General features: G+C 49.7%; 1 protein-coding gene and 1 long non-coding RNA gene across 5 annotated transcripts in view; one reads left to right on the forward strand and one right to left on the reverse strand.

Moving 5' to 3' along the window:
* The window catches only part of LOC140688105 (uncharacterized), a 147,257-nt gene that overhangs the window by 18,356 nt on the left and 114,162 nt on the right, over window positions 1-14,739 (reverse strand). The window lies entirely within an intron of this gene.
* Window positions 556-6,687, forward strand: CRNN (cornulin). Of its 2 annotated transcripts, none has more exons than XM_031688993.2 (3): window positions 556-657; window positions 2,630-2,779; window positions 3,849-6,687. In XM_031688993.2, exons 2-3 carry the CDS (start codon window positions 2,642-2,644, stop codon window positions 6,333-6,335), a joined length of 2,625 nt encoding a protein of 874 aa, XP_031544853.2. In that variant the 5' UTR covers window positions 556-657; window positions 2,630-2,641; the 3' UTR covers window positions 6,336-6,687. The 2 variants fall into 2 exon arrangements, with proteins under 2 accessions (XP_031544853.2, XP_031544852.2); XM_031688992.2 differs by having other exon boundaries at window positions 609-657; window positions 2,607-2,779.

Raw genomic sequence — 14,739 nt, forward strand, 5'->3', positions numbered from 1 at the left:
ACCAGGTGTAAAATGCTACCTACCCATAGGATGGGGGTCACGGGGAGAGGTATTAACTTTCTTTGTTTTGATCAAAAATGAGGCCCAACTATACAGAAATAAGACTGGATTTCTTGCCTATCTTGTAAACTTGGTACAAAAGGCAATTTCCACAACAAGAATTTCAAGAATGTTGTAAGGAATGACATCATCAGAAAAACACATATAGCCTCCCAAAGCGACCGCTTTGAAAAGGATAAGCCTCCATAGATGGGTAAGCTCGTGAATGTTTGTGCTAAAAGAAAGGTGACCCACGACTGTCTGCCGTCACACAGGGCTGAAAAAATGGCACCAGGAACCCCACTGGTGCCGATCGTAGCACGGTGGGAGGGAGCCTCCCGATCATGCGGAGACAGACCCAGGGAGAGAAGAGGTGGGGAGAGGGCACTGAATGTGGAAGGAGGGGCCTGCTAATTAGACAGCAGGTGAAACGGGCAAGCAGGAAGGTGAGGCTGGGCCGGACTGAGTGTGGATGAATCAAGCCTTCCCATGGGGCGGGGACATTCTGTCTAAACCACTAGCCCCAGTTAAAGCCCTTATAAAAAGGTTTCTGTCCCACTCATCTGGCACTCCACACACCGCTTAACAGCCACCTGCTTCATCCTGCTTGTGCCCTAGGTAAGTCCCCTCCTAAGGAACCTCTTTCTCAAGCTGAGTCTTGGTGATCTGAGCTCAGAAAACCAGGGCTGCCAGGTATGGGCCCGTAGGTCAGCCAGTGGTGGCTGTGGGCAGAAAGCACCCCCTCTGATGGAGTCTTGGGCAAACCAGGGGCTCTCCTGCAGCAGCCGGGCTCTCTCCTCCTCCCCTGCGGTTGGTCCCGTAGCAGCTTCTCTCGCCGGGAGGCCGTGTTGGCAGTAGTAACAGAACCCCACGGGCCTTCCTGGATCAGCAAAGGTCTCTTGTTCTTAAGGTTCTGTAAACCTCTTTGTGGTACTCAGGGTCTGTGAAACCAGAGTCAGATTACTTCTGCCAACCCAGCAATGGGGTTAAGCCTTCTTCTGGAGGGAGGGGCTTACATGGTGGCCCCCCGCCAGGGCCATATTTAGGTAAGATGAGTTCGTGCATTTATTCCAAGGAGTTTGAAGGGTAACTGAAAGGTCATCTTATTATTTTTACTGTTTGTAGGTCAGTGGCTAAGGTTTGCCACAAGGAAAAAACAAAAACAAGAAACCAAGAGCTTTTCATGTTTCCGTTGAGGCACAATATTCTGATTTTGTACCTTGATGTGCACAAAAAAGCAAAGTCTGCCTGAAAATATTTTGGCCACCAAATGGTAGCAAGGACACCCCCTGAAGAGCCCCCTAGGTCTGCAACCCTCCAAATCCTCTGGCCACTCTGACCCGCTTTCTCTAGCACCGATGCCCCTCCCTCTCTTTACTCTCTTGGTTCCTTAATCACGCTCCCTCTCTGTGTGCCCTGTTCCCCATACTCCCGTCCTCGGTGTTCCAGCTTCCGCAGCTCTCCTTACCCCCAGTGCACTTGGACCCTACAGTCTCTGACAGTCATCTCCTTTGGTCTCTCCAAGGCTTGTGCTCAATGAATCTCCACATCTCTTTGCCTCTTGCCCATCCAGCCATATCCAGGACTCACTTCAACCTGTGCCCAGACCCCTGACTAATGGGAAAGAGAACACCTCCCTTCAGTTGGGAACCTCTCCTCACAGGCCGCCAGGGCCAGGGGTTTGGAGGAGCTACGCAGCTGTGGGCAGCTGGCCTCCCCCGAGGTCCTAGCACTGAGGACAGAGGGCACAGTCAGAGAAACCCAGACTCTCAGAACTGGAAGGCCTCCCACCAGGGAAGGTACGCCCTCCTCAGCATCTCCAGCAGCTGGTAGCCCAGCCTCTTCCTGAACATCCTCCGAAAAGGAAGCCAGAAAGGGCAGAGCTGGGCTCTGGGGTTCCCCACCCGAGGCCAGGGTTACCCTGCGTATGTACTTACTGCCCGCTGCTGTTCCCAGGGGGTCCCTAACCCCTGTGACAGGCAAAGGCATTGCCCCGTCTGCAGGGTACCATCTCGAAGGCTCACTGCATTTGGGTTCCAGGATTTCTTGGTTTCTTATAAGCTGTGTGGCCTTGGGCAAACAACCTGTCTTTTCTGAGCCTATCTCCTCACCTATGAAAAACTGGAAATAGTAAGGGTTACAAGAGATGATGCACACAGAAGTGCCTGTGAGCAGCAGAGTGTACACAAACGCACACAAGTCACACGTGGGTACTGATGAGAGGTAAAAGCCAGCACTTGGTATAAGCCAGCTTCTGCCAAGTGTTTTCTATGAATTCTCTCTTTTAATCTTTACAATAATCCAATAAAATAAATACCAGTACCACCTACACTTCACAGTGAGTAAACCGAGGCACGGGGAGACCAAGCAATCCACCCAGCTCACGTGCCAGGGCGACGCTGGGGGCCCCCACAGAAGTCCTCCCCGGTCCCACTCATAAACCGCATCGTGCCGGAAAGGAAGGCGGAGAAGACCCAGCAGAGCGGCGCCACGCGGCCGAGTGTGCAGGGAAAGGCCTTAGGAGCTGGGCGCTCCCTGGGGAACAGCTGAGGCTGATTACGCCCCAGGGGGGCTTTTCCTCTTTCTCCAGCTTGACTCAAAGATGCCTCAGTTGCTGCGAAACATCGCTGGGATCATTGAAGCCTTTGGGCGCTACGCCAGGACCGAGGGCGCCTGCCAGGTGCTCACCCGGGGGGAGCTGAAGCGGCTCGTGGAGCGGGAGTTTGCCGACGTCATCGTGGTAGGTGGCGGCGGGGGAGGGGCAGGCGGCGGGGGAGGGGCAGGCGGCGGGGGAGAACCAAGTGCTGGCCTCAGGGCCTCAGGGCCCCAGCGTCCTAACGGGGCTGCGCAGGCAGAGGAGGGGGAGATGGAGCAGAGAGGGTCACAGGAGTTGACAGGCCTGGTCCTTAGAGGAAATACCTTGACTTCAGTTAATTCTAATTTGGAGACGAGGTAAGAGGACACCAAAGGGACAGCTCAGGGAGGAACAGAGCCTCGGACTGCTTCAGAAATGGAAATAACTGCTACTTTCTGCTGCTTCTTAAATCTGATGCGGCGACCACTCCTATGGGTACCAGAAGTTTGATCACCCGTTAATAAGCACTCACGAGAAGCAGTTGCTCAAAGCAGTTGCTCAGAAGTATTAGCTGAGTGGGCTCATCAGAAATGGGGTTTTGGAGAGCAGGTGGTTAGTGGCTGGGGGAGGCTCTGGGAGCCCCTCCCTGGCTAAGCCAGACCCTGGGCCTTGATGCACCTCCCTGCCTTTCCCTGCCTTTGGTTTGCAGCTGAAGCAACCAGGATGGTGAAAGTCTTGGGGGCGGGGATGTGTGTGGGCACAGCAGGATGCTGCCTCTGAGTGCATCTCACCAGGCCCCCCCCCCAATCTCAGCAAAACAGCTGCGCCTCAGTGTGGATGTCACAGATGCCCACGGGGCTGTGTTCCTACTGTGCTTTTCTTGGTGTTGGGCTCGCTGGAGAAAATACGGCCTCCATGCCAGGGGCTGGGGCCGGGGACAGCCCAAAGAGTCACTATGTGCGCATTTGTTCATTCTTCATTGAATCTTTATCCAGTTCTCCTGTAGGCCAGAAACTGGGCTAGACACAGAGGATACAAAACAAAGTGAGCTTCTACACTTGCGGGGAGAGGCCGGGCTGAATGAAGGTGATTTCGGGTGGATGCTGCTGTAGCAGGACTTGTGTGCAGGGTGGGGGCACCGAGCTCCCAGGCTCAGGGTGGGAAGCCTGGAAGCTGACAGACCGGCCTGACTCCTCGGGGGCGGGATGCTGATCTCACCTCATCCTCTCCCCAGAAGCCCCATGATCCGGCCACTGTGGATGAAGTCCTGCGCCTGCTGGATGAAGACGACACAGGGACTGTGGACTTCAAGGAATTCTTGGTCTTGGTGTTCAAAGTCGCCCAGGCCTGTTTCAAGACCCTGAGTGAGAGTCCTGAGGGAGCTTGTGGATCTCAAGAGTCTGGAAGCCGCCCCTCTGCGGCCTCACAAGAGCCAGGGGAAGGACAGAGAGGTAGCACTGCGGTGGGGACGGCTGGGAAAGGACAGGACCAGGCGGGGAGCCACGGTGCACAGAGTGAGCAGGCTTCCACGGGGCAGAGTGGGCCTGGGCCTCAGACCCAGGGTCAGGACATCAGCTCTGCTCAGGTCAGTCACCAGGACAGGCAGTCTGAGTCTCAGAGACGGGAGGGAGCCAGCCAGCTGACACAAGCAAGGGACCACGTGGAGCAGACCCAGAGAGTGCGAGAAGACAAGAGTCCTCAAGCCAGAGAAAGCAGGGCGGAGAGGCAGTTGCAGACCAGGGAACAGGACAGAGCCCACCTGACAAGTGAGACCATCACTGGAACTTTAACTCAGACCCAGACAGGTGCCACCCAGACTGTGGAGCAGGACAGGAGCCATCAGTTGGAAAGCACCAGCACCCAGTCATGGGAGCCCACCTGTGGCCAAACCAGAGGGACTGAGACCCATGGTCAAGACAGGAGTCAGACCAGCCAAGTGGTGACAGGAGGACATGTTCAGACCCAGACAGGTGCCACCCAGACTGTGGAGCAGGACAGGAGCCATCAGATGGGAAGCACCAGCACCCAGTCATGGGAGCCCACCTGTGGCCAAACCGGAGGGACTGAGACCCATGGTCAAGACAGGAGTCAGACCAGCCAAATTGTGACAGGAGGACATGTTCAGACACAGGGAGGTGCCACCCAGACTGTGGAGCAGGACAGGAGCCATCAGATGGGAAGCACCAGCACCCAGTCATGGGAGCCCACCTGTGGCCAAACCAGAGGGACTGAGACCCATGGTCAAGACAGGAGTCAGACCAGCCAAGTGGTGACAGGAGGACATGTTCAGACCCAGACAGGTGCCACCCAGACTGTGGAGCAGGACAGGAGCCATCAGATGGGAAGCACCAGCACCCAGTCATGGGAGCCCACCTGTGGCCAAACCGGAGGGACTGAGACCCATGGTCAAGACAGGAGTCAGACCAGCCAAATTGTGACAGGAGGACATGTTCAGACACAGGGAGGTGCCACCCAGACTGTGGAGCAGGACAGGAGCCATCAGATGGGAAGCACCAGCACCCAGTCATGGGAGCCCACCTGTGGCCAAACCAGAGGGACTGAGACCCATGGTCAAGACAGGAGTCAGACCAGCCAAATGGTGACAGGAGGACATGTTCAGACACAGGGAGGTGCCACCCAGACTGTGGAGCGGGACAGGAGCCATCAGATGGGAAGCACCAGCACCCAGTCATGGGAGCCCACCTGTGGCCAAACCAGAGGGACTGAGACCCATGGTCAAGACAGGAGTCAGACCAGCCAAATGGTGACAGGAGGACATGTTCAGACACAGGGAGGTGCCACCCAGACTGTGGAGCAGGACAGGAGCCATCAGATGGGAAGCACCAGCACCCAGCCATGGGAGTCCACCTGTGGCCAGACCAGAGAGATTGAGGCCCATGGTCAAGACAGGACCCAGACCAGCCAAGTGGTGACAGGAGGAAATGTTCAGACACAGGGAGATGCCACCCAGACTGTGGAGCAGGACAGGAGCCATCAGATGGGAAGCACCAGCACCCAGTCATGGGAGTCCACTGGTGGCCAAACCAGAGGGACTGAGACCCATGGTCAAGACAGGAGTCAGATCAGCCAAGTGGTGACAGGAGGACATGTTCAGACACAGGGAGGTGCCACCCAGACCATGGAGCAGGACAGGAGCCATCAGATGGGAAGCACCAGCACCCAGTCATGGGAGTCCACTGGTGGCCAAACCAGAGGGACTGAGACCCATGGTCAAGACAGGACCCAGACCAGCCAAGTGGTGACAGGAGGACATGTTCAGACACAGGGAGGTGCCACCCAGACTGTGCAGCAGGACAGGAGCCAGACTGCAAGCCACACAGGGGCTGGAGAGCAGGGACAGACCCAGCGGCAGTCAGGCAGTGGTCCAAGACACACACAAGTGAGCAGTTACGAGGCAGGAGAGACAGAGCTGGGAGGACAGGCCCAGATCGAGCCGAGCACTGTGACCAGCAGACAGGACTGGAGCAGCGCGTGCCCAACGCACAGTGTGGCGAGGGAGCCGGGAGAGAGGGAGCCCACCGCGGTGAGACAGGAGTGGGTTGATGACCACGCGAGGGAGACGGTGATCCGAAGGCAGGACCAGGGCAGCCTGCACACCAGTGCGCCTGCGGCGCAAGGCCAGGAGGCCGCCCAGCAGGGAGGGAAGCGAGGCCTCACGGCCAAGGGGCTCTACTCCTACTTCAAAAGCAGCAAGCCATGAGCATCCCAGCCCTGCTCCAGTGCCCAGTCCTGGGAGAGTGGAGAGCGGTTGGCTTGTCACACCCTGGCCAGTCCAGTTAGTGTGTCCCTGGACTTTAGCTCTTAACTATGGTGCTCCTCTCTTAGGTCTTTCTCAGTGAGACCATTTTTGCAAGGGGCCTAAACTCCCGGACTCCCTTACCTGCTTTGCTGTGCAGACCCTCTCAGGAGCAAGAAGACATGGAACAAGTCATCTCTTTGTGCCAATTTTTCCTCAGCTTGTGAGGGTTTTCAGAGCTTTCAGGTTTATCTCTGCCATCTGGCCATTGCCCCGTCTATCCTAACGCATCAATAAAACCTCCCTGAGCAACTGGGCTCTGTGTCCTGTTCAGGCACTGCTGACATGATGGGCTAAGGGCTATAGGGTTTTGATGATGAACTGGACATAGTCCCCACCCTTGAAGAGCATCTGGTTGAGAAGACGTTGTGCAAGGTTCCAAGAGTTGTAAGAGTCAAAGGGAGGAGAGATCATACTCTTATACTTGGCAGAGATGGATTCGGAAAGGTTTCAGCCAGAAGAGCCTTTTTTTCCCCTTGTAAATGCCCTTAAAGGACAAGCAGGAATTAGGGAGGTAAAGCTATTCTGTCTTTCATGACCTCTAGTGCTAGAGCGTAAGTCTCCATTCACCTTGTAAGGTCACATAGGAAGGCTGACCCAGGGTTACCAATAAATGGAAGAAGGCCCCCAGGGATTGGAGCGGGGTGGCGGGGCACGGGGAGCGGGGAGAGGAGGGCAGGCGTGTGGCACCCGGCACTGAGCCGAGACCCAGAGCCCCCGAGTGTCCCTCCCCCACCCCTCACCCCATCAGCTCTGACCGTTCCTGCTGTCTCAGCCTCTGGATACGAGCAAGGTGTCGGGTAGAGCCTCTCAGCTCTGCTTTATTGTAAGAATCACCTTGGGAATAGTTTTCACAATACAGGTTTATAAACCTAACCCTGGAGGTGCTGAGTCCAAAAGTCTGGGGCAGAGCCTGTGCAAAGCGTTTAGGAACTTCTTAAGAAGACGTCTGCTTCTAGCAGAGTGGCAGGCTAGCTACGCCGAAGGACCTCCCACAAGAAAACAATGCGATCCTGCGTAAAGCATATTTTTTCATGGCATTGTGGTTTCCAGGAAATAAGGGACTCTCAAGGAGAAAACAAAACGTGTTAGGCTGAATAATAACCCCTAAAGATGTCTGCGTCCCAGTCCCAGGGACCTGTGGCTGTGTTACCTTATATGGCAAAGGGGACTTTGCAGATGTGATTAAATTAAAGGTCTAGAGAGGAGGTGACTGTTCTGGATTATCTGGGTGAGCCCAGTGCAATCACAAAGGTCCTTGTGAGGGTGAGGCGAGCGGGCCAAAGTCAGTAAAAAGGAGCTGTGGTGATGGCAGCAGGGACTGGGGTGATGTGCCACACCCGAGGAATGCAGATGATGTCTAGAAGCTGGAAAAAGCAAGGAAACAAAATTTCCCCAAGAGCCTCCAGTGCCCTTCCAACACCTTGATTTTAGACTTCTGACCTCCAGGGAAAAAAGGGAATAAATTTGTGTTGCCTTAAGCCATTAAATGTGTGGTAATTTGTTACAGCAGCAATAGAAAACTAACACACAAAACAAAACCCCAGAATTAGAGCCGGAATAGTCAGGAATAAGCATGTGTAAAGGTAAGGTTGTCCTTCTGAGGACGAAGTGATTTTATATCTGTCCAGACTGACGTTTGGGTATAAAGACCAAAGATGAGTAACAAAGAACTTGCAAGGACTTGGGGAGTAGTGCTCCCCAAATCCCTGCATGAGGAATCTACTAGAGAATGATCTCCCAAAACAAACAAAAACCCCCAGAATCGTAAAAAGCATTTGCCTTACAATGTGATACAGCACGTTTCAATCTATTTAACTGAAGACTGAGACTAAATAATGGGGATAAAGATGACAGAATAACATTTTACATTATATGCTTTGAAATAGAAATATCATACAGCTAACAAAAAACAGGGGAAGAAGGAGAAACTGTATGGGAAGTAGAGTAAGTTCACTGGTTTTATAATAAATAAAAATTTTTGAGTAAAAACTAGGAGTGAAAGGATATCACTCCAAATTAGATACTAAGGAAGAAAGCAGGAGGGGAGCGTGAAAAAGGTTTTAGGAAATTCCATTATTACTTGGAGTAAGGGATGAATAGACAGTATATTTTTAAAAAAGGAAGGGGATATATATTACATAAAGATGTTACTATAAAAGTAACTTTAGAACAAAAATATAAACCTTTCTCAACATCAAGATATTCCAGAAAAAAAGCAAATGAGAACATGATAAATGATGCTATTTATTTACAGGACATATTTGCATAAATGTGACACAGAAGAGTGTGGTAGACTGAGGTCAGACATACAAGCTATAATAGTAATGTAAAAAGGCTTAATGCATTATTGAAAGAGCACGTTTTCATTTTAGTTCTGCGTCAGCCTATGCTCTTCACAAGGGACATCCAAATCAAAGAGACTCAGAAAGTTATTTTAAAAGGGGTGAGTGGGTTAATAAAAATCAGGAAAACACAGATAAAAACAAAATTTAAAAATCTGGGCTATGATCTTGATCCCAGACAAGGTAGAATTCATTAAAAAGCATTAAATAAGATGAAGAAGGACACTTTAAAATGTCAAAGGACATAATTCACAATGAAAATATAACAAATTTTAATAAATATACATTCAACAACGTAGCCCAGGTCTCATAAAGCAGAAACTACAGTGGGTACAAGAACAAACTTTAAAAAACAGAAATAATAGGGGACTTTCAGTTCAAGATAGCAAATGTAGAGATGAAAAACACAGTAAGAGACAATATAAATTAAACTCTATGCATATAATCCACTAATATCCTAACCCGACAATAAAAACTACACCTTCTACACACAGAATATTTACTATCAGGTCACAAAGAAACCCTCAGTGCCTTATTCAAAAATAGAAATAATACAAATAGCATTCTTACAGGCACACGTGGGATGAATGAATACTGCCAAGCCTCTGTTGTTGTTTTGTCATTGTTGGAAATTAACAATAGACACACACTCTATTAAATAATTTTTGGATAAAAAGAGATGGAAAAAAATTGCAGACTTTTAGAAAATGATGACAAACTAGATACCTAAGGATTATAGACCACAACTCCATGAATACATCCAGGAAAATCCATAGCCTTAGCTACATGTTAATAAAAATTAAAATAAATAAATTAAATATGCAAATTGAAAAGCTAGAAAAATACCAATGAAAACATATATATATGTGTATGTGTGTGTGTGTATGAATTTTAAAGGTAAGAAGAAATTAATGACTAAAAAACAGAAAAGCAGTAAATAAGTAAATAATAAGTAAACAAATAAATAACCTATTCCTTTGAATCACTCAGTAGAAAACCACTAACCAATCTAATTTTTAAAAAGGTGAAAAAGGTGCAGGTGAGAAAGCAAAAATATATGAAATAAGTAACGATGGGCAAAAGATACAAAAAGATAGTTGACAGAAGAAATACAGATGATCCTTAAATATATAAAAATATGTGACAGCTTGTTCATACAAATAGAAACACAAATTAAAACCATATCAAGATACCATTTCTCACCATCAGCTTGGCAAAAATCTAAAAGAGGACAGACTTTAGAAGCAACTTTTTGAGAACAGACTGTTGATGACGCGGTGGAGAAGAGCTGTGCCCACACTTCTGTGGAGGGACTGCCAAATGATACACCTCAACGGAGGGAATCTGGCAAAATTCATCATTGTCATATCTGCCTGTTTTGTTCTTGCTGCTCCCTTTGTATCCGAAGTCGATCTTGACAAACAGTAGCGTTCAATGATTATTTGTTGGAAAAAATGGAATGACCTGACCTCTTCTTTCACATACATTAGTTCGTATAATCTCTGTGCAGACCTGTGACTATGGAAAGCAACTATAATCAGGCCTGGAAGCTCCCTGAGAACACGGGTCTTGAGAACAGAATCTATTCCAAGACAGCAGTGGGCTCCATGCTTTCATGGCCAGAATCTCCTCTGGGGGCTTGAGGTGGGACTGGATGGGCCATTCTCAGGATCCAGGTTCTCAGGGAGCTTCCAAGAAGAGGAAGGGGGTGACCCTGGAACAGTCAGGGGGAACACAAAGGCACAAGTGGTTCTGAAAGAGAAGTCAAGCAACAGTGAGTCGTGGAGAGGTGACAGCCCGCCGCCCGTCCCCTCTAATCCTCCCTGTGCCTTGCCGGGTGGATCTGGAAGCTACAGTGAGATCCACTCCACCCCGTAAGCTTTAGTTATAAATGAATAGAGATTCCTTATAAATGTTGAACATTGGAATGGATGAAGTCACAGACATATTCAGGGTCAACCTTAAAAAGAAAGAATGGTGTCTAAGCCAACAGGATCTGACTGCAACTTTTATGTGCGCACTTTCATTTAGAAGGGAGGGGGTTATTCAGCCAAACGTAGAGAAGGGAAGTCATGAAGCCAATGAAGCTGGACCTCTATACGCAGTCCGTGTCTCGGCAAGAGGGCCACCTCCCACGGGCAAGGTCTACGGCGGTGATGGCCCTCCATCAGGTGAATGGCTGGATGGATGCCACTAACCTCCAAATCAGGGAGTGCACTCTCCTCCAAGCCGCTGACCACCAACTCTGATTACGATACATACGGGTCCGTGTGGGAGAAAAGGCACTGCCCAGCCGGTGAGTAACTAGTCCTTCCGATATTCATGTTCCTTGTAAATTGATGAACTGAAATCGTCAGTGTCAGCCCTGGTCTCTGGGCTTGGCAGCTGTGAGCCTGCCACTCACGAAGGAGGATCTCCTCTCAGACTCGGAGCCTGGGGGCCTGTGTGTGCGTCCTGGCCCCCGTGAACACAGGGCTGTCACTAAGGCGGCCAGCCTGCCTCATCCCTAGCCGCACCCCTTCTCTCAGGGCTTACTGGTCCTCCTCAGTCTCTTAAAGTTGCCATATAGCTGCTCCTTTCAAATAATGTACGTGATGTATGTGTTATATTAGATCCAAAAGGAAAAACTTGTGGAAAATATACAAGGACTAGATGGGAACAGAATGTACTTGCTCACAACCCCTGAGGTAGACCCTCTTCCTTTTGAAGGTGGAAAAATCATCCTTCCACTTCATATCAAACATATTAAAATGCACCTACAGGCCATTTAAATATAATTTTTATTACATTTTGGGGGCAAATTTGAATAGTTTTGTTTTTGAAATTATTTACATATAAGTAACACATTTACCTGATTTTAGTGATTTCTTTGCAATAATGGTGCATATTCTTGAGTGAAAACCCTATTAAAAATTGCTTAACAAGTAAGTATTTCCTATGATTACTAAATTTAACAAAGAATGAGGTTCATGAAGTTTCATTTCTGGATCTTTAAAGAGTTACAGAATTTAATTTGTCAAATTTAGGGTCGGGGAGCTGACATACCTATAGAATGACATCAATTTATTTTTGACTCAAACATTTCATTGGCCTTTACAAAGCTCACAAGCTCCAGTGATACTGTCTGTCGTGTGTAAATTGGCCCCATCCTTACCAGGGCTGAAGCTCCACTCCGAACGCCCAGCAAACCTCTGTCCCCAGGCGCTTTTCCGGTCATAGGGAGGGCAGGTAATGCTGTACTGCTGCCCCCTGGTGGTGGTGAAGACAAGCCTCTGCAGGAGTTCCTGCAGTAAATTTGCTTACGCTGGGCTGGAATGGGAGATGGTGTCAGAAACCCAGAAACCACTGGACAGCCTCAGTAGTGGGACCCCGGGCACAGCAGCACCTGGAGGAAGTGGCCCTGAAGTCTCCGCAGTGACCCACCCCAGGCTGCTCAGGGGCACAGGGCTGATAGTGGGCGTGTACATGTGTGCGTGTTTGTCTGGGGGTGCCCTTCACAGAGCCACCTCCACCGACAAATGGGCTCCCAGCATGTGGTTTGGGGCAGGCCCTGCCTCGATCCCCCTGTAGAACTTGACCTCTTGCCAGGGCTGTGGCTCCACTGGGCAGGGGTGGCCCCCGGGTGCTGGATTATCTCACCTGGGAAGGTGTATTTCTGGAGCGGCCCACGTGAGAGGCAAGCACGTAAGCGTCCCTTGGCTCTCTCTCCTCAAGGCAGAAAACAGCAGTGTGCGCACCTCTCCTGGGGCCCCTGAGACCAAGGCTGCAGCCCGCCTTTGTCCTGGCCGCTCACAGGACCCTCCTGTCAAGTGGAGAAGCAATGGCATCTCCTTATGGCAGTTGTGAGGAGACATCTACATGTGTAAACGCATGTGTATGCCTGGCACATGGCATGGTAAGCACTCAAAAATGTTAAGAATTGAATAATGCATTCTTTAAGGCCAGCTGTTTATAAAGCAAAGGATGTTTGAAGAAGGAGGAGAAGATACAAATGGTCTTAATCAGCTGGACTCTGACTCAGTACAGAAGGTTCTCACAGGTTGGGGTGTCTGCCTGTGAAGATAATTGTAGCTTTTAGCAGCTGCTGTGAACTGTGGCTCAGCTCTGGAGATTGCCACCTCAAAGAAAAGCCTAAGGATTAGGGCTGAATGTCAGAGTATTATTCCAAATGCACCCTCCCCTCTTCTCTCTCAAGTCCCCATTCCGTCCATCAGGGCAAAATCAGTTTCTCACTGGTCCGTTTCTCTCACTCTCAGGATTTTTAGGCTGTTACCTAAGAAGAGGAGAGAGAGTGGATCTCTAATTGGCTTATTTTTCCACAAGATTCAGGCAGAAAAATGGAAGGTGGGCGTGGCTGGGGAAAGCACAGTCAACATTAGTGCCTCAACTTGTGCATCTGACTTAGAGAGGCACGTTTAACAAACTAGAACAATCTGGGCCACCCTGACCAGAAAAACCCATCTTTTGTTTTATGAGACATTTTATCATGTATCGTGACATACTCATCATTTGGGTTCTATTTTTCTTTTGTCTTCAAAGGAAGGTCACCATCCACAGAGGAAAATGCGCATACACAGGCTGAAATCTCCCTTATCTTTTTAATCCTCATCCCAAATACAAATAATCGCAAATAATAAAAGTGGGATGCTATGCTACATGCTGATTTGTAAATCACTACAAATTTGCTGAGCACCAGTTTTGTGCTCGGCATGTTATAAGATGAACCAGACCTAGTCTCTCCGTCCAGGCGCTAACATGAAATCAATAGAAATAATGGAAAGTATATTGAAATAACTAAAGACTCCTAGCTCAGAGAACAAAAGCCCATGCTGTCTGCCTCTGGGATCCCCTAAACTGCACTTAGCCTTGGTATGATTCCAGGTGGCGTTACTGCAGTCATCACTGGTCCTGACAATGGCTATTTGGGCCTCATTCCCTGGTGCAGAGAGAGACGTGTTTATAATGAGACTCTACTCGCAATGACTGCAGTGCCCTCCCCCCCAAAAAAACACTCTCTGTCATTTCATCAGGGACCTTTTCCACTGCCTACCACTCACAACCATCACATAGTTACCCTCAGAAAACAGAGGACTAACATCCACTGCTGTCCGCCATGACACACCCGGCAGGAACGCACTGCTCAAATTACCACCTATTTTGTGATAAGATTGGTAGCCATGCATATCGTTGAAGTGTTTGTCTTATGAAAAGGGCGTTGTAAAATTTAATTACACCTCCTTATCCACAATCAATGAAAGATTAAGTCACACCTTAACATAACATAGGGTATTATTTATCCCCAAATTAAGCAGCAATGTAGTAATCTGGGGTAAACCACAGATTTATGACTTTTCCACCCATGACCTGGTCTTTCTCACTTAGCTGGTTCTGGCCACCTGCCTCCCCTTCAGAGTCTTGTCAACAAAATAAGCTGCTGATTACTCTGCTCTACACCCTTACAGAAGCACCTCGCCGAGGACGATGTGCGGCCTGCAGGCGGCTCTGCTGTGATCTGTGGGCTCTGTTGAAATCAGTCAGATGACCCAGTTCAGTGGCGTGCCCCATGTGCTAAACCCACACGCCTTCACAGGGGAATTTGACCATCCAGCAAACAGGGCACCTGTCATCCCCTGCACACAGAACGACAACCCTCCCCTGCCCTGGATCTCACAACTAACAATACCATTTGTCTATGCCTTTCCATTTTGACTTTGCAGCCTTGCCCACCTTCTTTGTCTCTCCTGTATGTCGGGGTTCCGGGCTTCTCTTGAGAGCATCATGGTGCAGTGAAAAGAGGCCAAGGCCAGTCCCTGGGGTCAGAGTGTCAGAGAGGCCGGGGCTGAGCCCTGGCTCTGCCACCTGCCACCTACACAGCGTTAGCACTGGCGCTTTCTCTGAGCTTCAGCTTCCTCACTGGAAAATGAGGATCAGCATCTGTATCTCCCTTATGGAGCTGCTGGGGG

The sequence above is a fragment of the Vicugna pacos genome, chromosome 21 (genome assembly GCF_048564905.1).
Source record: "Vicugna pacos chromosome 21, VicPac4, whole genome shotgun sequence".
Taxonomy (NCBI): Eukaryota; Metazoa; Chordata; class Mammalia; order Artiodactyla; family Camelidae; genus Vicugna; species Vicugna pacos.

Excerpts from the sequence above, each read along its gene's own strand:
- CRNN (XM_031688993.2), top strand. The coding sequence starts at position 2,642 with ATGCCTCAGTTGCTGCGAAACATCGCTGGGATCATTGAAGCCTTTGGG. Across the intron at positions 2,780-3,848 it reads AGTTTGCCGACGTCATCGTG|AAGCCCCATGATCCGGCCAC; the intron begins GTAGGTGGCGGC and ends TCCTCTCCCCAG.